The sequence below is a fragment of the Colletotrichum fioriniae genome (genome assembly GCF_027942845.1).
Source record: "Colletotrichum fioriniae strain IMI 355084 chromosome Unknown scaffold_1, whole genome shotgun sequence".
NCBI classification, from domain to species: Eukaryota; Fungi; Ascomycota; class Sordariomycetes; order Glomerellales; family Glomerellaceae; genus Colletotrichum; species Colletotrichum fioriniae.
In genome coordinates, this window is record NW_027076837.1 from 4,558,879 (window position 1) to 4,581,229 (window position 22,351).

At 51.9% G+C, this 22,351-nt stretch overlaps 4 protein-coding genes and 1 non-coding gene across 5 annotated transcripts; 4 read left to right on the top strand and 1 right to left on the bottom strand.

Annotated features, from left to right (window-relative positions):
* Nucleotides 1-3,707: 3,707 nt before the first annotated feature.
* On the top strand, nucleotides 3,708-5,984 carry SDA1 (Severe Depolymerization of Actin; the record flags this gene model as incomplete). The annotated part of the gene is made up of 2 exons (XM_053196869.2): nucleotides 3,708-3,754; nucleotides 3,803-5,984. 2 exons carry the CDS (start codon nucleotides 3,708-3,710, stop codon nucleotides 5,982-5,984), a joined length of 2,229 nt encoding a protein of 742 aa, XP_053045796.2.
* A 2,577-nt stretch (nucleotides 5,985-8,561) lies between these two features.
* On the top strand, nucleotides 8,562-8,651 carry N0V96_001150. The gene has a single exon. It is a non-coding gene; the product is annotated as a tRNA-His (tRNA).
* A 2,092-nt stretch (nucleotides 8,652-10,743) lies between these two features.
* Nucleotides 10,744-12,180, top strand: N0V96_001151 (uncharacterized protein; the record flags this gene model as incomplete). Its single annotated transcript, XM_053196868.2, has 2 exons — nucleotides 10,744-10,916; nucleotides 10,977-12,180. 2 exons carry the CDS (start codon nucleotides 10,744-10,746, stop codon nucleotides 12,178-12,180), a joined length of 1,377 nt encoding a protein of 458 aa, XP_053045795.2.
* A 1,328-nt stretch (nucleotides 12,181-13,508) lies between these two features.
* On the bottom strand, nucleotides 13,509-14,391 carry N0V96_001152 (uncharacterized protein; the record flags this gene model as incomplete). Its single annotated transcript, XM_053196867.1, has 3 exons — nucleotides 13,509-13,825; nucleotides 13,988-14,047; nucleotides 14,265-14,391. The coding sequence occupies 3 exons, from the start codon at nucleotides 14,389-14,391 to the stop codon at nucleotides 13,509-13,511; spliced, it is 504 nt and encodes a 167-aa protein (XP_053045794.1).
* A 3,928-nt stretch (nucleotides 14,392-18,319) lies between these two features.
* Nucleotides 18,320-21,677, top strand: N0V96_001153 (uncharacterized protein; the record flags this gene model as incomplete). Its single annotated transcript, XM_065756147.1, has 7 exons — nucleotides 18,320-18,896; nucleotides 18,964-19,098; nucleotides 19,149-19,220; nucleotides 19,292-19,388; nucleotides 19,443-19,727; nucleotides 19,779-19,872; nucleotides 19,935-21,677. The coding sequence occupies 7 exons, from the start codon at nucleotides 18,320-18,322 to the stop codon at nucleotides 21,675-21,677; spliced, it is 3,003 nt and encodes a 1,000-aa protein (XP_065615387.1).
* Between the last annotated feature and the right edge of the window lie 674 nt (nucleotides 21,678-22,351).

The following is a 22,351-nucleotide window of genomic DNA, read 5'->3' on the forward strand; positions in this document are numbered from 1 at the left end:
AGCCCCTTGTTATCGAAGAACTCAACTAGCTGTTGCCACCAAAAAGGTTTTTTTTTGGGTATCTCAGAAGAAGATAATATTTGAGTTGTGGCCGAGCGAAGTTTGAGTCGACGTAGAGCTGCTTCTAGAAGGGCGTCGGCGTCTCCGGAGTTTATCTTCAAATACATCGCAAGTTGATCCACTACATTCATTTTCGTCACCCATTGTAGTAACGAGGGAATTGCACCGGCTCCTGTCATGTTGTTGCAGATGAGATGCAGAACAGCGGAGAAGAACAGGTTTAGCAAACGCTGATCTTGGCACATGACTATTTGGCAATCTTTTGTTTCCGCATTTTGAAGGCATCTCAAGACGTCTTCGGCGTGGAGAATTTTCTCGGCAATGAAGTAGATGGGCTTCAAAACATGAAGAGAAGTATCGACGCTGACCAGAGCTGTCCAGTCACAATCAGAGCTTCGTGTCTCCGGCCTACTTGGCCACTGAACACGACTAACTTTGGCGGCAAATGTACCCATATCCCTTTCAAGGGCTTTCCAAAAGCGATTCGCTTCTGCGGCGGTCGTCAGCGAAGTCTCAACAAGCATTTGATGGGGTTTTGACTGCTACATACGAGAAATATCCCACGCCACACCATGCAGCAACCTCGAGAAGCGAGCTGGTAAATTGAAACGAGGTTTCAGCGATATTCTCGCATCAGAGATGTCCAAGTCGGGAATAGAGCATCTGGGCGTTGAAGACAGACGCCGTAAGACAGCTGGTGTCGTGCTCCCACTATTGCCGTGGAAAGCTGCTTGAGCACTACATGTGCGAACGATGCTCTGCATGGGTAATGGACCCTGAGAATCATTCTGGAGCAGGACATCGATAGAGCGAGAAGAGCTCATGCTCATATCGTTCCAGTCAAAATCGAAAGAGTGCTCCGCTGCAAAGTTGACATTTGCTGAGTTTGCTCCATAAGATTCTACAACATAAGGGGCATCTGCTGAAGAATCATATCGTGAAACACTCGATTCACAGACTGCCAATATCTCACTCTCTGAGAGGTTCTTCGTGCGAAGTTCTATCCGATGCATGCCTGTGGTATCGATTCCAATGTCTACTTTGTCTTAGAGATATGGCGCTCAACAATGACACGAGTTCAAGTTTCCAGGCTACTCACCGACTGGGACACCACCATCCTCCACGTGTCGACCGCGAATGCCGCTATATCGACGCATTTCTCTGGCGACCCGTTCAGGTCCAAGCTGACGCCCATTGAGGAATACCAAACACACTTTGCCTGCGGCCTTTTGCTTTTGCATCTCTCGTTTGATGGCTCTCCATTCGTTGGCGCGCACCTTCTTGAGGCGTTGATACCGATTCTTGAACTGCTTAATACTTCTCCAGTGTTAGGGGCTTATGTTCGTTTGAAAGTTTCGGATGGTCAACAAACGTCTACGCATACGTGATCCTCAGTTTGTGTCTAAGATTCAATGTCTTGATTGTTTCCTCCGCAGATCTGTCTTCAGTGACGTAGAGTTGAGTGATCTCATCGTTCCACCTCTCCCATTCGATAGGAGACATGGCGGTGGTCAATCGAGCGATGCCGCTGTATCTGCAATTATGCGAAAGAGATATCGCTAAATTCTCGACTTAGCGAAAGTAATGTGGTGTGAGATTGAAAGTACCACGCCAGATTCCTGATGAGGATACTGAATGCTGTCAAAGTGGTCGTGCGATTTACATTTCAACTTATATGATTGCATGCCTTGGAGAAATGGACCTTTTGTGAGAACAACACCGAGCAAAGTACAGCCTGATGAGCTGACAAGGACTTCTGCTACATAGCAAAAGACGAGTGACAGTGCATTGGTCGCCTGGTGTTTGCCAAGGCTTATCAAGAGGTGCTAGAGCTGCGAGAATCGTGCAGACGACCAGTGCCAGAGCGAGTCGTGACGGAGCTGTGTAACACCAAGAGTTGATAGGCTTGCAGGTGTCTCTGTGTCTTGCCCGCACGCACCAGCCTGCATGGGCCTTTTGCTCAAGGTGCGTGTGGTGCCCAACAAAAGCCCCTAGGCAGCAAAAGTTCCGGTTGCCTGAAGAAGTGTCGTGGCGAACTACTCGACCAAACCAGGCGGTCTATGCCATTTTAAAGCTCTCTGATACGCCCACAGTCATCAACTTCACAGAGAAGCCATGGAACAACTGACTGGAGAAGGATTATTGGGGCGCGTCCTGCCCCCAAGGCCGTGCCTCTTAGCTCTGCTGGGATTCTGTTGATGCGACTTAGAAAGTAGTTGCATTACTGCCTGTATACAGAGTGCCCATCAAATTCTTTAGGCCAGAAAATATATGTATTGAGAACCGTGTTCGCAAATTAGCTACAAACTTCACTCCACTAATTTGCAATCAACACGTCTTCGCATTATTGAAGCTTGACTTGCAGAAGTCCCCGCAGCTCTGATTATCTTCCACCTGAGAGAAGCTTTGGCACGATGATCCAAGCTGACAAGAGCATCTCTATGATAAATTACCGTTAGAACAATTCGGTAGAGCAAAGTAGGGCGCAGAAGGTCACCCAGTTTCGAAAGTCATCCATTTTCGGGATGGAGAGGTGACAAGGCCATATTGGCGAAGAACTTACATGAAGCGCGTACGCGTTTCCTGCCAAGAGGGAAAAGGCAACGGCGATGATTGAGAATTTCATTGTTGGCTAGAAGGTAATCGGATGTAAAGCTTTAAATGACCGGTTTTCTTGTGAGCTAAGGTAGTTGAAGATCCGATGAACTGATGGTGTTGATCCAAGCTGTGGGTTAATCGGATTTTGTTTGGCATTTATAATTCTTCATGGGAAAGGTGGTAGATGCCTTTCCTGCCCTCCCAAAAAGCGGATGCTTGCGACAACTTCCGGTGACGAAGCCGCCTGACCGGCGACTTTAGGAAGTTTATGGAGTTTCGAGGGCTTTTCATTGTTTTGGAAAGCATTCCTGGAACACACCATCATGCCACGCCCCAGCGGCCTCTAGTTTCAAATCTCCCGCCGAAGTCCTTTATAAAATGACAATTAATCTTTGCAGGACGTATGACATGGACATGATATGGGGCCCGCACCAGGTGTACTTATCCTTGTTCACAAGGCGCTTCGCGAAAACGATGAAGAGTAGTCTTACTTTGCTCAGCTAGAAGTCTTCTTACAGGCTACATGAGTTTCAAATACTTGCCACTTGACTTTATGAGTTCAAGAAAGCCTGGCAGTGACGGAGATGCATGCAGCACGGGCACAATGCCAAGGTGAGGCTCTCTTGGTGCAACATGTTGATGTTGAGGGACTTCCCTGTTGTCTCTAGTATCACCACCAACACCATTCTTACTTTTGATTCAGAATCAACCAAAACGTTTCTTACTACCCTGAAATTCTTTATGAGTACATGCAACATTCTCATAAGTTGTCTGTGATCGTGGGGATTGTTACTCTCGAGTAAGTATCTCCATCTTGCGATGCCTCAAAGAGGAAGGGACAGAGGTGCCCGCTTGACTGCCTCCGATTGGTGGAGTGCACCCAACGAACCCTCCAGAACTGCTCGGTGGCGCCGATAAGCTGGGAGTTTGCGATAAGATAGCGATAAGCAAAAAAAGTTGCCGACCGTCGAGATTTTTGATGGTCAGGTCCCCCCGCCGTCGCTCAGACACCGATCAATTCGTCGACTCCAATCGCGAAAACAGCAATCATGGGAAAGCGCAAGGTCACCGCCCTCGAGAAGGTCGATGTCGACTTGTGAGTTACTCGCGATCTAGCCGACATGTCAATCACTAACAAGCACAGCGCCGGCTTGCAGTACAAGATCCGCCGCGATCCCAAGTCGTATGAAGAGAACTTCCTCCAGCAATGGGGCCAGTACGAGAGTCAGCGCGAGGTCTTCCTCGTCTCGCCGACGACAGCGACGAGAGAGTACACAGAGTCCTTTCATAACCTCGTCGATCTCCTCGCCCATACCGTGGACCTGTACCCGAAGCACGCAGTCGCGTTCCCCGATGACCTGAAGGCGATCTTGTTGCAGCACCATGAGGTCCTGCACCCCGAGCTGCGCGAAAAGATTGTTGGAGCTCTGGCGCTCCTCCGCAAGAAGGACGTCATCGACTCGACGTACTACCTCACGACATTGTTCCCCATTCTCGTTTCGTCACCCAGCAAGTCGCTACGAACGCTCCTGTTCGGCAAGATCCTTACCGAGATGCGCAATGCGAACTCCAAGGCGACGAACCATCCCCTCAACCGCACGATCCAGACCGTCCTCTACAACCTCATCACTGCCGACCGCACATCACCGAAAGCTGTTTGGGCTGTCAAGCTGACCCGCGAGCTGTGGAAGCGACAAATCTGGACCGATGCCAAGACGGTCGACGTTATGAAGGAAGCCGCTCTCTCCGACAACGAAAAGGTTGTCGTTGGTTCCGTGAGGTTCTTCCTCGGTGGCGACAAGGAGCGTGAGGAGCTGGAGGACGACAGCAGTGACGAGGAGCAGATTGATTTGCAAAAGATGAAGCATCAGATCGGCATCAACAAGAAGTCAAAGAAGCAGGCAAATGCGTACAAGAAGGCCGTTGCCAAGATTCACAAGCAGGAGCGCGGCAAGGGCAAGCCTCACCCGCTCAACTTCTCCGCCTTCCACCTACTGCACGATCCTCAAGGGTTCGCCGAGACCGTGTTCCAGAAGCACCTGCAAAACACCAAAACAAAGTTCTCCCACGAGAACAAGCTCCTCGTCCTGCAGCTGGTTACGAGACTGGTTGGTCTTCACAAGTTGACTATCATCAGCCTGTACTCCTGGTTCATCAAATTCCTCACGCCCCGCCAAGAGTCGGTTACTTCTTACTTGGCCTCTCTGGCTCAGGGAACGCATAGCTTGGTTCCCCCTGATGCGGTTGAGCCCCTCATTCAGAAGATTGCCAACGAATTCGTCTCAGAAGCTGCTGCTGCCGAGGTCGCTGCAGCTGGTCTGAATGCTATCCGTGAAATCTGCGTCAGACAACCCCTGGCCATGTCCGATACCCTGTTGCAAGATCTTGTTCAGTACAGGAAGAGCAAAGACAAGGGAACAATGATGGCGGCCAAGGGTCTTCTGTCTCTGTACAGAGAGGTCGGTGCTGACCTGCTGCAGAAGAAGGACCGAGGCAAGGACGCGTCCATGGGTCTCAGAAGCGGAGAGATCAAGACGAAGAGATTCGGCGAGGAGGAAGTTGGTGGCATCGAGGGCATCGAACTGTTGGCAAGATACAAGGAAGAGCAGCGCAAGCTCAAGCGCGCCGCCAAGGGCTTGCCAGAAGACGGCGCCGACAAGGACGAAGACGAGGACGAGGAGGGCTACAAGTCAGAGGACTGGGAAGTGGACTCGGACGACAGCGACGACTCGGGCGGTTGGATCAACGTTGATCACTCGGATGATGAGGACGAGCCTGCGCCGAAGAAGCGCAGGACAGCAGAGGACGGCTCGGATGACGAGGAGGAGGACGAAGAGGACGACGCAGATGAACTCGAGCGGATACAAAAACTCGCCACGACCACTATTCTCACACCCGCCGACCTCGCGAAGCTCCAAGAGCTGCGTATGGAGGCCAGTCTCAACAAGACACTTGGCAAGACCTCGAAACGTTCAAAGGAGGCGGAGAAGGCTCTGGCCCGTCACGCAGACGACGGCCTCACGGCTGAGCAGATCGAGGCTCCCGCCAGGCTGCGCAAGACAACCAAGGAGGAGAGAGTCGCGTTGGCTCAGGAGGGCAAGCCGGGTCGCGAGGAGCACAAGTCGACACAGGCGATCCGCCGGTCCAAGAAGGAAGCCGAGGGCAAGAGTTCGACGAACAAGGAGAAGGCGCGCCAGAAGAACTTCATGATGACGCTGAACAAGGCCAAGTACAAGAACAAGAGGAGTTTGGTACAGACGAAGAAGGTGCTGCAGGGTCACATTGAGAGGAGTAAACGTGGCGGAAGACGTGCCAACGGTACATAGGCTGGGCGAGGCTATTGCAGAGTTTCTCTGTTTGAAACCTTGGTTCTTAGTTTGGGGATGATAGCGTATGTAATCAAAGGCTTTGGGGTCCTGCAAGAAAACAAGTCTGGTTTCTTCAATTAAGTGTCCGTTCACGTTCACGACAACTCCTCGCAAAGTGGACTGCCCATACGGTAGTACATGGACTGTTCCAGCCTGCAGAATGCTTCATTTCGAGTTATCTCTACCTAGCCTTTCTCAAATCTGCTCTTTCAGCAGCAAAACGACTAAAACAAATGGAGCATCGTTTTTCTTCTTTGAACAGAGCTGAGCCGGACACCTTATCTGACTACACCTCACTTGAGGTTTGCGCACATCAGGTTCTATGCTTCTTTTTCGTGCCATTGGGGAACAATTTTGGCCAATGTGCCTTCCTCCACGCAGCCCAACCTTTACTACCCACCATATGTTTGGCAGCCAGGCAGTCCGCACACAAATTTTTGCCTAGTCGTGCAAAATTCTTCTGGCAACCGCACTTCGTCCTCACCAAGATACCCGTGGAGGACACACTTTCCGCAGGCTTGTCGTCGATATCCATCGACCCGCCCTGAGACTGATTTCCGCTGCCGCCCGGCATGTTATCTCGACATTCGCGGCAGTAACCCTCGGGAGTCCTGTGGACCTGGTGGCCGCAACCCGTACACTGCATGATCTCGGCCGCCGGGAGGCTATGGAGGGCCCGTAGGGGCTCGGCGCTGGTCGTTCCCTCGAAGAGACACTTTCTGCAGTGGGACTTACCTTGCACTGCGTGGTTACGCTCGCATATGACGCAGATTCCCTGTGCGGTGAAGAAGGCTGTCAGCGGTGTGTTTGGGGTGTTTGGGGCAATGCAATCCTCGCAGCGCTTCGTGCCTGGGGGCACGTTCTTAACATGGCAGACGTCGCAGAGGATTGGCGGCCTAGTGAGGTTTTGTGATGAGAGAGGGACGTTTCTGAACGGGCTGGGTTGACTGTTACCTTCTTGGGGCCCGGAACCATCATCTGGGCCAAAGGCGACGAGGATGCAGATGCACTCTGCGCATCGCCGTCGTCCGGGGGCACATGGCACCCCTGGCCTGTTACAGCGGACGCAGAGGAGCGGCCTATGTGGCTGGAATTGTTGATACTCATGGGATAGCCTGTGACGGTCATCTTGCTTTGGAGGGCTGACGGGGGCCGCGGACACTTCACCTGCTTTGTCGCGGATTGGAACGACGCCGGTGTTGAGTAGGAGAAGGGCTTCGGCGGCGATGTTGCGGAGGACCTGCTCCCTGACATTGCCCTGCCTGCAGTTCTCGCATACGGTGGAGACGGGTTGTCCGTTGGTGCCGATGGGTTCCGGGCCTAGAAGGGTCTCGGAGCATTGAGGACATGTCCGGCAAGCTTGGCCGTCAGCATACTGGGAACTGTTGGCTATGATGGACCTGAGAGGAGGCAGGGTGACTGGCAAGCTGTCTGAGGGCCGGTTCGATTGGAGGGGGTTGAGTTGAAGAAAATCGGGGACTGGCTGGATCTGAGAGCCAGTTGCTCCCCGAGGAACGTATGGGCCTCGGCGGTAGATCGACAAGATGTCTGTTGTTGGACTAAGGGGGGATAGGGGAGGTTTCTGAACGTGTGTTTAGTCCGTCACACGACGTGTTGATATTGAGACGAGGCCTCTTTTGTGAACGGTCTGTGTTTGATGGTTCTACCCATCTCTTACCAGGGTGTCCGGGAGTACCACAAGGCATCTTGCTCTCCACTAAGAAGGCTGTCAGTTGTGTGAGTGTTTAGTTGACTTACAAGATGCTGCTGTAAATGCTGTGGTGGTTAAGTACGAATGTTGACGGTGGAGGCCTAAGAGACGCTGAGATGATCAAGATGCTCCGAGAAGACACCTTCTATTCTGAAATCCTGTCATCTTAAATACATCATGACTGAAATGGTTGTGTCTTGAATTGACAATGTTAAACGGCTTCAAAGGACCAGTTCATTGTTCATCGACTCAGCCCGAATGACAATTAAAACAAAGTTCTTGACCTTTATCATCTCGGCAAGAATGGAAAATTTTTTGTCGAGGACAAAGCGTGATTTTCTACTCGAAGTAGTGAACAGGATCTGGCTCGAGTGACATGAACAACTTTACCGCAGCAAGCACTTTTGACATGTCTTCTTACAGGCGAGTCTTGTTGCCTGCTTCGGGCCGATCATGGCGCAACTTGGCAATTTGTTTCTAGAACTCATAAAGAAAAAGAGGACTGCCAGAAAGAGAGAAAGTGGTTCGTGTATAGATTCGAGCTAATTCGATGTTTCCAATCGCAAACCAACTCCCGGCTACATGTATAGTCAGTCCAAAGACATGTGCGGCCGCTGGACCCTCCCCAATTGTCTCCAATGATGAGAATTGAATGAAGAATTACGGAGTGGGGTTGGGGAACAAAGTCTCACTTTTATGAAGGTGTCCAGCATCGTTCTGGTCGATATTGGTGGCCGAATTGCTGCACTGGTCTACAGTAACCATTCATATCGCTGCTCTCAGGCTGCCCCGTCAAGCAAGGGTTCACAGCCCTAGTAACCGTAGCCCAGATCGTCTAGTTGGTTAGGATGATACGTTGTGGTTCTTCTATACAGCGATCCGTGTTGACGGCGGTTCGAATCCGCCTCTGGGCACGAAACCTTTTGTTTCCTCTTTTGCTCGTCGTAGAATACAGGGTTTGGCTTTAATCGACTCTTTGTTGTGATTTTTGTTGGGGTTGGTTGCTTTGCGTGCCTTGAGATACTTTAGGTTTTGAAGATCCTACAACACCGGATGATGCAGCGGGACGTGTAAGCTCAGACGAAAGTGGGGTACTTTCGCCGATGTCTTCGCGGCATGCTGGAGACTTGCTACGCATCCTACCTCTTTCTGGTTTGCTTAGAGCAAGGTAGAAAGAAATGGACACTGCAACTTAACTCGACTTATCGAGTTCAAGGTTTCATTAGAACCACAATTGCGTCCGATTTGGCTCGGAGGAGTTGGGGTCCAACGACTACTCCGTATCCTACCTTGTATCATCCATGTTCCTCCAATTGGCAATGATGTCTTTCTGAGTATCTAAGAAGGTCGAAATTAGGTAAACCTGGTTTGGACTAATGAAGGCGAGCCAGGAGCACCAAGCACCTATCATTGGTCTTCGGATTCATAGGTTTCTGATTAATCGCCACAATACGGCAGGTTGCGCGTGGAGGCAGCCCTTTGTAACTGATATGACCATGTGTACATACATGCATTGCCGTTGGAACTCAGTTCAACTCTGCCCCCGCCAAGGCCTTTCAGCCGCCCGACATGAGACGATCAGCGAGATTGGAATAGCACACATCCAACCTAGCGGCTCCTACAATTCGCTGAAGTCGGAGGGGGCCAACAAATCCCTGGCTGCGTCTCACCGCATGGATTCCTGCCGGCACAGCGGTCCAACCAAGGTGGACACGCGGTCGGAAGCCGGGGGTTGCGGCCGCTAGGGAAGGGTAATCTTACCACAACCGGCTCTACGAGGCTCCTTCCGTGGCCCTATCGACACGTCAAAGTTTGAAAAGGTGGGTGGACGCTGTACCAGTAGATTGGATTGCGGGGCTGACGTGAGCCTGTCAACTTCGTTTAAGGCTTAATTGGTGTTGATATGTCGGGCTCTTTTCGATAACCAGATCAGGCTGTACGAAGACTTACGACATTCCCGACTTTTGACTCGAGCATTTTTGACCGCTCGTCTCGATCGAAGAAAAGTGTTTGCCTGTGGGCGAAGAGTCACGTTGTTGGTTGCGGAATAAAGTGCGGCGCAGCACCGGGATAAAGAAAGCACGTCAAATTTTCTTCGTTGGTTCCAACTCTGTTGCCGCTGTTTGTGATTCGGACGAACAGCCATATTTGGTTTGTTTGTTCGATCTCATCACACGGCTTTTGTGGTCCACCCTGGTAACTCAACCTAAATAGAACTTCACTGCAACTTTGATGCTGGGAAACGATGCGTTGGGCGTTGCAACTCGGTTACCATTGGGGGCCCGTCCCGGGGGCGGGCTGAAGCAAACTGCATGCCGCAGCGGCGCAGAGGAGAACACGGGCGAGCGGTAAGGATTGAATGGGTGTGGCGCGCCGCGGTTCCCGTCCGAAGAAACGCAGAGATACGGCACGTCCTTGCCTTGCCCAGGCAGATGCCAATTCTCCGAAGGAAGAGTGCGTTATATATATGCAGAAGACTGTGCCCCGTTGCCTTTCTATCCTCTCTTCTGTGCTTAGACACTGCAGCAATTTTGTTCTTACTGTCTCACAGTCCACTTCTGCGGCTTGATTTGGCCTTCTTACACGCAGCCCACTAGACCACGCATATTTCCCCCAAATTTGCCTCGACGCTATGGAGACAGACACGAAGCCCACAGCTGGAAGTGATGTCGAGCGAGGGAGCTCGTACACAGGCAGTGTTCTTCCAGAAACCAAGGAAGTCGTCGATGGAGCGTCGCCGAATAAACACCCCAGAGATGGCATGGCGGCCTGGCGTTGGCCATGCATCCAGTCTGCTTTCTTCCTCGGAGGCATGCTGCTTGGTAGGATTGCTCGTTTCTTCTGAGTTTACAAAACTCCAAACATTAACTGACTTCTGCTGGGAACATCTACATAGGATACGATGTCAGTAACATTGCGAACATCCAACCACCGATCTACGAAGCCTTCGGCCAGGTTCATCTTCTGCCATGGGTTGCGACAGGTTACACGGCGGCCCAAGTCTGCATGGTTCCTCTGGTCCGCAAGCTGGCGCTCTTGGGCCATGTGAAGTTGCAGATAGTCGCCTACACCTTGATCTTCCTCATTGGTGCGGCCGTGTCTGGATCCGCAACCAGCATGAACTCTGTCATTATCGGCCGTGCGGTCTCCGGAATCGGTGGTGCTGGGATCTACCAGCTGTAAGTGATATGCACGCTACCCCGTTCACTCTATCCGCATTAGCTGACGATATGATGTAGCTGTATCTTGGTCAACGTCCTTCTCACGACTCCAGCTGAGCTTCCTCGCGTTCAAGGTATCATGGCCGTCTCGTGGGCAATCGGACTGACATTGGGTCCCGTCATCGGAGGGGCCTTTGCTGAGAACCAAAGTGCTACTTGGAGATGGGCCATGTATCTCAATCTTCCCATTCTGGCTGTCATCGCTGTTCTCAACTTCGTAGCTATGCCTCCCATCGAGGTTGGCGTCAAAACGCCACTTATCAGCGGTCTCCTTGCCATCGACTGGTTCGGTATCGTCCTGCACATGGCCGGGTTTATCCTCTTATGCTCCGCCCTCATCTTCAGCGGTTCCACTTGGGATTGGTCGTCTCATTCAGCGATCGTGGCCTGGGTTTTCGTGGGCGTAATCTACGCCATTTATCTTACGCAGCAATACTTCTGTTTTTTCACTAGCAAGGAGCACCGAGCAATCCCCGCCGACCTCCTCAGGAGCCGAACCGTCGCCCTCGTCGGCCTTGGAACAATGGCTGCCGGCAGCTGTTACGGAATCGCCTTGTACTACACACCATTGTTCTTTGCCTTTACAAAGGGAGTTGAGCCAGTTGATGCCGCCGTCCGCATACTTCCTTTCATCTTCACCTTCATTATCTTCACAATCGTCATGGCCGGCATGATACCCGTCATTGGTCGATATGCCCCGTTCTACGTGGCAGGTGGTGCCCTGGCAATGATCGGCGCCGGCCTCCAAACTCAAATCACACCTCAGACCTCCGAGGCCCGAGTGATGGGAGTCAGTACCCTAATCGGGGCCGGGACGGGATGCATGTGGCAGACTGGAGTCGCCATTATGACACAGGCTGTACCGGCGAACCGTCGTCTCGATGTCACCGCTCTCTTCATCATGGTTCAGCTTGGCGGTATCTCAGTCACACTTGCCCTAGCAGGATGTGTCTTTTCAAACCTCGGCTTCAACCGTCTCCACGCATCGCTCTCTGGGCTCGGATATAACGATCACGACATTAGGGAAGCACTGGCTGGTCTCGACTCCAAGATTTGGACGGCTGCGGATCGTCGGGTGGTTGCGATTGCCGTTCAGGATGTCGCGAGTGTCATTGCCGATATGCAATTTGTGATTATGGCGGCGGGAGCTGTTGCTTTCCTGAGTGGTTGTTTCATGAAGTGGGAGAAGCTGGACTTTGGGAGGGGGAAGGCGTCTAAGTGAAGTTGTGTGAGCCAGTAGGTAATTGCGCCCGAGGCTCGAGGCTTAACGAGATAAATTTGATGAAGAGCACCTGCCCTGTTCAAGGTGGTGCCAGAACAGTGTTTCCCCCCGGTCTAATTTGCTTTTTATTGTTTGCAGCTTCAATTTTTGCATGCTGTAGCGATGTTTGGAATATGATAGATGGGCTTACGCAAAAATTGAATAAGTACTAGGTAATCAACAATCCATTCTGTGTGGGACACGTACCAAGTCGAATTAGGGATAAACATTCCTCACCAGTTTATTGCCAAGAGGAGATGAAATGGGGGATGCGGATGGAAAAAAAGATCCTCAGTAGGGAATCGAACAAAAGTTTAAGCGTTGGTTTCGCGTAGTTCTAGTAAGAATGGATTCCACCGGCGCCTCCTTAACCCCTCGACCACGGTCCCAAAATTGCTTGATGGAAGGAGGGAGGGAGAAGACCCTTGAGTACCTACCCTGAGCCATTTACCTACGTATACTCCCACGTGATCACACGTATTCACCAGGTGCTGCTACCACGGTGCTACCGCTCTTGGAGCATGTGCCGGCTTTTACTCTGTGGTGAATCTTTCCCAAACTGTCGTTTAGATACAAGAAGCATAGGTAACACCTTATCTGAGAACTAGCGCATACATTTTACTTTAGGGATGTGAACTTGTGTCTTCTTTATCCCCCGTGTATGGAGAAGGACCGAGTTATCCATAAATTATCGATCGCGAAGAGCTACTCTTGTGCTCGTGATCAGCTAAGGGTAGTAGGTATCTCTTGTGTTCTGTTCAAGTTCGTTTCTTATGGGGTTCTGGGGTAATTTACCTCTGGTCTCTACTGAGAACCACGGAAGCCGAAAATGACTCAAATATTTTGTATGTTCAACACGCCAAAAGTGAAGTAGAAGCCCACCTTGTGGAAGGGTTGGCGGGGAGCAGGCCAACTTCTGACGAGCTAGAGCGAACACCGAGCTGCCTAGCATCAAGCAAGTTCCTCGAGGATACGCTCAGAAGTCTCACTATCCGCTCCCAGTGGTAGCAGCATCTCCTTACGTTTCTTCACGAGGTTCCAAGTTTTGTATGATTCTGCGGGAAGACAACAAGCCATAAAGCAATACTTAGGTATCGATCATAGTCGATGCCTGACAGGTAAGAAGCCTAAGTGCGAATCTCTGCTGTCCTATGACGTGACTTCATCGTCTTTTCACTGCAACACTTGTCGACATCCACGAGATAACGAAAGGAACCATCCGCAGCCTTGCAACGTAGTAACGGTACGACCTCCAGCCCGACGATCTCTCCCTTTATTTCCCAACTTCCTTACTGAGAGCTTGACGCGCGGTTATGGTTCTTCAGGCGTGGGTCAGTACCGGGGTAAAATTCGCCATCATCGGAAAACGTATGCGCTGGCGGAGTGGGGTCAGCTTGGCCAGGTCTGCTGTGCCGGTTGGGCGGGGTGGTAGGGTTGAAGGGACCGGCCGAGAGACCGGCCGAACCTGGCGTAGGAGAACGTCCGGGAGGGGTGTGGTGAATGTATTGAGCGTACGGGTTGTAGTTCGAATAGCCAGCAGCAGCTGCTGCTGGATCGACTGGAGAAGAGCGATGATCGTCAGGGCCGTAGCCGGGAGGCCGAGAGCCTAGATTATTGTCAGGACGGAACTTGAGACCGGGATGAGAAGGAGGGATTGGGCCTGCATGAGCCGCATGAGGCGCGCCGTAATGGGAAGGACGGTATAATGGGTGAGGCGGGTATGGAGGCTGAAGAGGGTGGGTAGGATCGTAGCCAGGATAAGGCATACCTTGAGCTGCCGCCATGTTTGCAGCCTCAACGGCTTTGGCCTGGTGGTAGGCAAGATCGCCTGCGATTTTGGGGGTTAGCGTTATGTTGTGATGAAGATGGTGGGATGGCACCATGTCCATGTGAAGATCCGGGTTGCTGATCGACGGGGCCAAACGGTGGGGAGTGGGGCTGGCACGTGAAATCGCGGGGAATGAAGCGTCTCATGTGAGGAGGAGGAGGAGGAGGAGGAGGAGAATTGAGATGTCTGTATTTGGCTAACATGTGCATATACATACCGTGATCAACTGGTGTACTGGTAGGAGAACTATCAACGCGCGTGGGGGTGAAGGGCTGAGCGGACGGGTTGAGGTTGGCCGTGGAACCCGAGGAAGCGCTGACTTTGCCAGAGCTGGAACGAGACATGCTGATGCTAGGGGTGCTACCTCGAAATGCTATCGCGAGAATGTGACTTTCCTGTTTTGGGAATGTTCTGGATCGAGTGTAGCAATGGTGCTTCTTTTTCGGAACTCGGATGCGGCGTTTGATGAGATGGGGCTGTCTGTCGCAATGGAAAACGGAAGGAGCGAAAGTTGCAGTGGGGACTGTACCCTCCATGTTTATACCATTGTGTCTGTTTGGTGGTTTGTTGAAGATATTCTCATATTTCGCGTTTGATTGTGGAATACAATGGAGACTGTTGAGTTGTGCCAGAAGAAATGTTTAGACAAGAGGTCTGGTTCCTGCCTGAACGGTACCAATTTCATCCGAAGTGTACCGCCAAGTTGGTCTTTTGTTAATTGTTCTTCCGTTTGCTGCCTGGAAAAGAGCGCTTGAAACCCTGGGTATCCTTTGTTTGAGTCCTCCCTCGCTTTTGGAACAAAGATCGATATCAATCTGCTTTGCTGCCCACAATATTCCTCCTCATACTGCATAGAAACACTCATACTGCAAAGAGAACAAAAGGGCGATCTCGACATTTGAAACACCAGTAGAAACCACTTTTAGACTTATCAAAAGTTCCTCGGGCATAGTAGCAGCTTCTGGACTTGGAAATCTGCATCTTGACTACATTGAAACCTACTTCACCTTCACTGATGCCTTTGAAGTTTGCGGCGTCATGACAAATTATTGCTGCCTCGCCACGCCGACCGCACAGATTGTGGGAGTTCCTGCCTACTTTGGTAGCAGGTGCTGCCGCAGAAGGCCCATATCAGATATCGTTGCTCATCTGAAGCCGTATTTGGCATTGAATATGACACAAATTCTGAGTCTTGATAAGGCATAGGTTTCCGTTCAATCTCAAGCTATGCGTATGTGACTGAATATCGCTAAGCGTGCTTAACGATCTGCCGCTACACCCCTTTAGTTAGGTGTACACATATGTCAGGCACCGTTGCCCTGTTCTGGAAGATCTGCAAAAGGCCCTCGGACTTTATTTCAAGCTCCAGGGTCTCCATGTTCAAGTACCGTGAAGGAAAAGATGGATGCTCCATGAATTGCCACATGTTCCGCGCCGTATGCAAGCAATGTCAAGTTTGTTCTGTAGCACTGCGGATAGCTCCGAGGCTTATGCGCGACACAGACAAACAGCTGCTAGATTCGGCAGGAGGGTAAGACAAGATCGGTTCTTCATACTGCACACATGCCGCAAATGACGTTAATTGATGCGAATCCGACAAGCGCGCAATCTTCAAGTCCTTTTGCGTGCCGAGTGGGCCAAAAGGTTGGTCTCCCCGAGCACCGAGCAAAACACCAACTTGATGCTATCTCATACAGCACGTGAAGATCGTGGGAAGTCCAAACAAGGTGTGCATGGGCAGGTTAGAGTTGCCAATTCTGATTGAGATCTGATCGCTGACCGATTAACTTCGAGCGGATCCTGCTCCGAAGTCCGACACAACCTCTGACATGCCAAGGAAACCCACGCTGACCGGTCCTCCTCCGTCTGATACTCGGACAATGTCGCCGACTTGGCGAATTGAGGCTTTTGCTACAGTCGCAGGCCATACCACCCTTTGACGCGTTATAGGGGAGCAAGAGAAATAGCCCAGCCACCTTGTGTGAGAAAATGTCCGACATCGGTTGTAATCGAGACCGGGGGAGCTGACGAAGCGACGTCACAACTTATCCCGCGCGTTCGAAAATGACTCGGAGTAAACGTCACAGGGCCTCCGAAGGCCAAGATCGCGACGAATTTCCGCGGTAAACGGACCTTGAAGATGCTGACGAAAACTTGACAAAGTGCAGGACAGCGTTGTAGGCCAACGGCCGAAGCCCTGCGATGTCTCCCGATCTCCCGCGCGCGCGCGTCTGAAGCTCCTCAAAAGTTCAAAACACCAGCAACCTTGAGAAATCCAGTCCTGGTCGCCCCGGCCCACCCCCAGCTCCGCGACTCCACTACGGTCGGGCTTCCGATGCAGACGGCGGCAGCGGCTCGGAGGAGATGGCTCGTTGCGGCAACTGCAATGTGATCACCCGCCTTGCGCTGTTTTTGCCTAGTCCAATGTTACCTCTTTCCGCGTAATATGGAAGAAGAAAGCGTCCGAAAAAGGTCGACAAAAACCGGTTAGAAGCAAAGTCTGTACGGTTTTACATCAGCATCTGTCATCCACAAGCAGTTTCCCGAAAAGCTGCCAAGTTCTGGTTTTGAACAACTGTGCCTCGCTCACATGTGACATGTACCTGTAGAATTTAGGCGCGAAGAAGGGGAACCGCGTCTTTAGGTGTTGTATGATGTGCTTCCCGCGTCTTGGCCACCTCTTGGGGCCTCTCAATAGGTCGTTTGGTTGCGTTCGGTTCAGTGACGTGAGGTTGCATCGGCACATAGAGCTTCTCAACAAGGGATAGTTCCGGAACGTCGCAGTGCAAACGGAATCGCCCTGTCCGCGTCTAAATCGTCCCCCACGGTTGCCCGGCTCCATAGGTTGCGCCGGGGCCCGGCTCGAAGAGAGGCCAGCCAGCAACAACACCAACTTTCAAGGCTTGGCCCAGTTGCTGCCCACGGATCGCGGGGGCAGAAAATCACACCACTTGAATCCACTCGTAGAGATTGATTAGATTGCGTCGCAGCCACTCTGGAGCCATCTCGATCTGGACTCTCTGGGGTCTGGATCCTCCCTCCACTCACTGTCGAAGCCTAGCTTGTCGCCAGAGCCTTTTACGCAGAGACTGGGACCTGGGGGAGGGAAGAAGGACAGCTTCGTTGGTCACAAGGCCTCAGCTGGAAAAAGCCTGGAGCGGTTCCTTGCGGTTTCGTTTTCAAGGACATGATCCTGGAAGCCTCGACGATCCTCCGAGTCGATCCCGAGCTCCCCGCTGCGCCGCACAGGACAATCAGGCCCCAAAAGTCGTTGATCGCGACTGAGTGGACGATCAGTGATCATTGATCAGTGATTAGTGCCTTTATGTCGGTAGCCAGCAGGCGATGAAACGCTGCGTTGCTTTCGTTTGCGGTCTCGTATTCCGGCGGCCAGATAGTCCTAAGCTCGGCCGAGAAGGTAGTTAATCGTGACAACCAAGTTCCACCCCGCCCACCGGCAGTCGCGGGCCCACTCCGCAGGCCGGGCCGTGGGCGTTAGACCGATGTCATTTGTGGACTTGGACTTGGTTGTAAAGATTAACGCGGTAGCTTGCAACTAGGTTGAAAGTGCTTGCATGAAGCACCACACCTGGAGGCTTGGTCCCACGAGTTGTGAGGTGGGGTCTTGCAGCACGTTGCAGGATTCTGCCAACGTGGTTGATACACCTTGATGAGGATGTTATCGATGTTTGGATGTGATGTGATGGATGGATGGATGAATGGATGTATGCGCGCACGTCGGCCCCGACAACTTTCCTGTTTGAGAGCCGGCGGTCAACTTCACCCGCAGTCCTGACAAGGACATGGTTTCTTTCTCGAGATGGCTGCGAGGTCTTCTCAACGCGGAAGGAGAATTTTGATGTGTCAGTCCGAACCTCTCGATGTAGCTCGGGTGGAGTTCAAAGATGTCTGCTGGCCATCAGTGGGAGGATTCACGCAACAACCCCGGTGGATGACCTTGGGTGTGATGCAACTCAACACGGATGTACGTGATGGTGAGAGATTTTCCTTCTTGCGTCCGGTCCAGGAAGGAGGATGAGGACTTGCGTTGTCAGGGTATTGGGGGTCGAGGTTGTCGACGGGGCCCAAAGGAGGCTGGCGAAGATATTTAAAGTCTCGAGCGCTCGCCAACATGGTGACGAGTCGACAAGCAACAGGAGCATTTACTCCTTCAGATCTATTAGGATTTGGAATAGTCTGGTCTTTATTTGGCTCTCATTTGGAATTTATCCTTGCCAGTTCCCTCCTCCAGTCTATTTTAGTCCCGCAGCCATGCAGAACACTATCGTCCAAGACTCGGCGTCAACTCCGGTTGGGCCAGCCCCTCTATCCTTCACCCAAGGCGAACGAATCAAGTCCACCTATCCCACTGTTACGGCCGCATTCTATCATCATGCAGAGACTCATCCTGATGTCACCGCAGGGCGTGACTTGTCGTCGCAGCAGATTCGTGAGATCACTTACGGTGATCTTGCTACTCGAGCCAACCAGCTCTCAAGGAAACTGACCACACTCGGGGTCAAGCCTGGAGATAGGGTGCCGCTTGTCGTAAAGCGAGGCATTGACATGCTAGTCGGTATCGTTGCAATTCTTTCTTGCGGTGCTCAGTACGTTCCTCTCGACGGTGGTGTGGTGCCAGATTCTACACTACGGTTTGTTTTGGAACAGGCGGGCGGCAAGCACGTTTTATGTCTCAAGTCGACAAAGCATCGATTCGAGACTCTCGGTGTTCCCTGCGAGACCTTTGTCATTGATGAAGATTCGGAGAAAGATAAGGAGCTTTCGCAATCCTACCCTATCCAGGACCTGGCCCAGCCAGACCATGGCTGCTACGTCATCTACACCTCTGGTAAGCGAACATGTCATCGTCCATTTAGAGTTGAGAAAACATTTGGGCTAATGCTTTGGGGCTGTAGGAACCACAGGCACTCCCAAAGGAGTGGATGTCACCCACAAAAATGTGACTAACCTCGTTTGCCTTTCACCCGGTGGCCTGGGTATCTCACCTGGAACGCGGGTGGGTCAGGTGTTGAACATCAGCTTTGATATGGGTAGGCCTTAGTTGCTAGTACCCTAATCGCTGTTGCTGACTTCGTGGTAGCTGCCTGGGAGATGCTGGGATGTCTCTGCAACGGAGGAACTCTCGTCTTGAGAGGCTCAAAATGGGAGCCGTGTCTGAGAGAGGTGAGATAACTAAGACTAAGCATCCAACAAAACAAGACTAACATGACCCCCAGGCCCAAGTCCTGATTTGCACACCAAGCATCTTGGCCAAGTATGATCCTAGGGAGTACTCCAACATCAGAGTTGCTGCGACGGCAGGTGAACCTAGCTCTCAAAGGTGAGACTTCTATTGCAAGTTTGAAGTAAATTACACTGACGATGGGCTTGATAGGCTCGCCGACCTTTGGGCCACCCACGCAACCTACTACAACTGCTGTGGACCTACGGAGACTACCATTGTCAACACCATGCATCTTCACCGCCCAGGTGAAGCTCTGACAATCGGAAAGCCTACCCCAAACAACACTGTCTACGTCCTTGACGCGCAGGGCAACTCTCTTGGAGTTGGAGAAGCCGGAGTTATGTGGGCCGGTGGCCACGGGATCTCTCGGGGCTATGTCTCTCTGCCCGAGAAGACTGCTGAGAGATACAAGCTGGACCCTTTTGCCAATGATGGGTGAGTACAATTCATCAAGCTACTCAGATGTACCTGCTAACACTCTTGTAGGTCTATGATGTACAATACTGGTGACCTCGGTCGATGGAGATCAGACGGCTCCATTGACATCCTCGGAAGAGTCGATGACCAAATCAAGATTAAAGTGAGTCGCATCTCTAACCTCATCCTCATGGTATGAAGGACTCTCTAACGCATACTTTGCAGGGTTTCCGGGTCGAGCTTGACGGAGTTACCTCTTCGATCAGCTCTTGTCCCATTGTCTCAAAAGCCACCGCGCTGTTCATCAGCAACGAGATCCACGGGTTCGTCGCCCCCAAGAACTGCGATCTCGACACGATCCAAGTCCACGTCAGGGCCCGTCAGCCTTACTACGCGATCCCGACCAAGTTCCACTTCCTTGATGCCCTTCCCCTGACTGCGAATGGCAAGGTCGACAAGCGGGCGCTTCAAGATATGGTCACCGAGACTGGAGATACCGACAAGAAGGAAGTTGCCGATGTCACCATCAGGGAGACCGCCTCAAAGGAGTCCCTATCCACGGACAGCAACTCCACTACCACGGACCTCAAGGCCGAATCCTCCGCCTCTAGTTTCACCGAGACAGACGAGAAGCTCGACCTCACCGGCGACGTCCCCGACAAGAACCTCGGCCGTCCCTACCGTGGTTTCGTTCACCGGATCGCCATCGTCTACCGTCGTCTGTTCACAATCGTGGGTCTCTTCAACATTGCGGCCGTCATCGCCCTCGTCTTTGCCGGGTTCCAGCGCAACTGGCTCAGCACTCTCACAGCCATCAACTTGGTCGTCGCCGTTCTCGCCCGTCAGGACTTTGTCATCAACGCGCTTTACACAATCACCTGCAACGTGCCAAAGTCCTGGCCCCTTGCCATCAGGAAGCGCTGCGCCAAGATTTTCCACTTTGGTGGTGTTCACTCGGGCGCTGCTGTTTCTGCCGGAGCTTGGCTTTTGGCTTCCAACATTAGCGATGAGGTCTGCCAGCTGACCGAGTGCCCCAATTGGGGCCACCAGTCTGTAGCTTCAAAGGTCGTCTCTTGGCTTCTTACGGGTCTGTTCACCATCGCTATCGGTCTCGCTTGGCCCGGATTCCGCAAGACCCATCACGACCTCTTTGAGAAGACCCATCGTTTCGTGGGATGGACCATGCTAGGACTGTTTTGGGTCCAGGTTGTCCTCGGCGCGAACGATAGCAAGGTCGAAGAGATGTCTCTGGGTGACGCATGCATCCGTACGCCCGGCTTCTGGATGCTGGCGGTCGCCACGATGAGCATCGCCTCCTCTTGGCTGTTCCTCAAGAAAGTCCCCGTCGAAGCTGAGGTGCTTTCCGGCCACGCAGTGAGACTGCACTTTGACTACACAGTTCCCGTCAACGGTAGCTTCGTTAGACTCTCTCAGAGGCCTCTTCTTGAGTGGCACTCGTTCGCCACGATTCCAGCCCCTGAGAAGGTCGAGCACCGCGAGAAGGGTTTCTCTCTGGTTGTTTCCAACGCAGGCGATTGGACCAAAAATTGCATCCAGAAGCCCCCTACCCACATTTGGGTTCGTGGTGTCCCGACCTGTGGTGTCATGCGCATCGCGACTTGCTTCAATCGCGTTGTTGTCATCGCCACTGGATCCGGAATTGGGCCTCTTCTCGGCCACATTCAGCAGCCGAGCTGCGCGACACAGTTAATCTGGTCCACACCGAAACCCGAGCAGACATTTGGCAAGCCTTTGCTTGACGCCATCAAGAAAAAGATTCCCAACGCGGTGATTCACGATACCAAGGTATCGGGCCGTCCGGATCTGGTGAAGATGGGATACAACCTTGTTCAGAGCTTCAACGCCGAAGCTGTCATTATCATTGCGAACGAAAAGATCACGAAGAAGGTTGTTTATGGTCTTGAAACTAGAGGTGTTCCGGCATATGGCGCTATTTGGGACTCTTGAGCGAGTTGCTTGTTGGAAGCGCCAATGGATGATTCCTTTCCTTGCTGTTTTTCATTGTTCCTTGACTTTTAAATGGAGTTTGGCGTTTCCCGGATGATTTTCATTTATGGTGCGACTCAGTCGGCCAATATCTCACATTTCTCTCCCATGATTGTCATCCAAACTGTTAGCTAGATAGTGATCTCAGTCCACTCTTTACTATGATGTTCAAGCTGTGTCTTTTGCAATGAAGTCATCCGCAACCGAGGGATATCGCCATTTACCTAAGTACACGTTTGGCGGATACAGCCATATTAAGGCAATGACATTGACTTTCGCAGATTGTCAGAGCAGCTTCCATCCAGGGAATAACACATACTTGTAGTCTACTTCAAACGGCTTCGTTGTTCCGAGCAATTACGTGGTGACTCCTCGTAGGTGATTTCTCGTCGCCAAATTAGACAGACTGCTAGTTGTATCCCATCTTTCCAATACATTTCGTCCGTCACATACTAATGCAGGTATATGTTGACATTATGCTTTGTTCTGGTTGACCAGGAATACGAAAATGAAATCAGAATGGAATAGGATGGCCGAGTGAAGCTACTCTATCTTCATAAACAACGCGAGGACTGGGAAATGACGGCGGCCATTGCTGATACAAGGCCCACAACTAGATCGGGGAATTAGTCAGT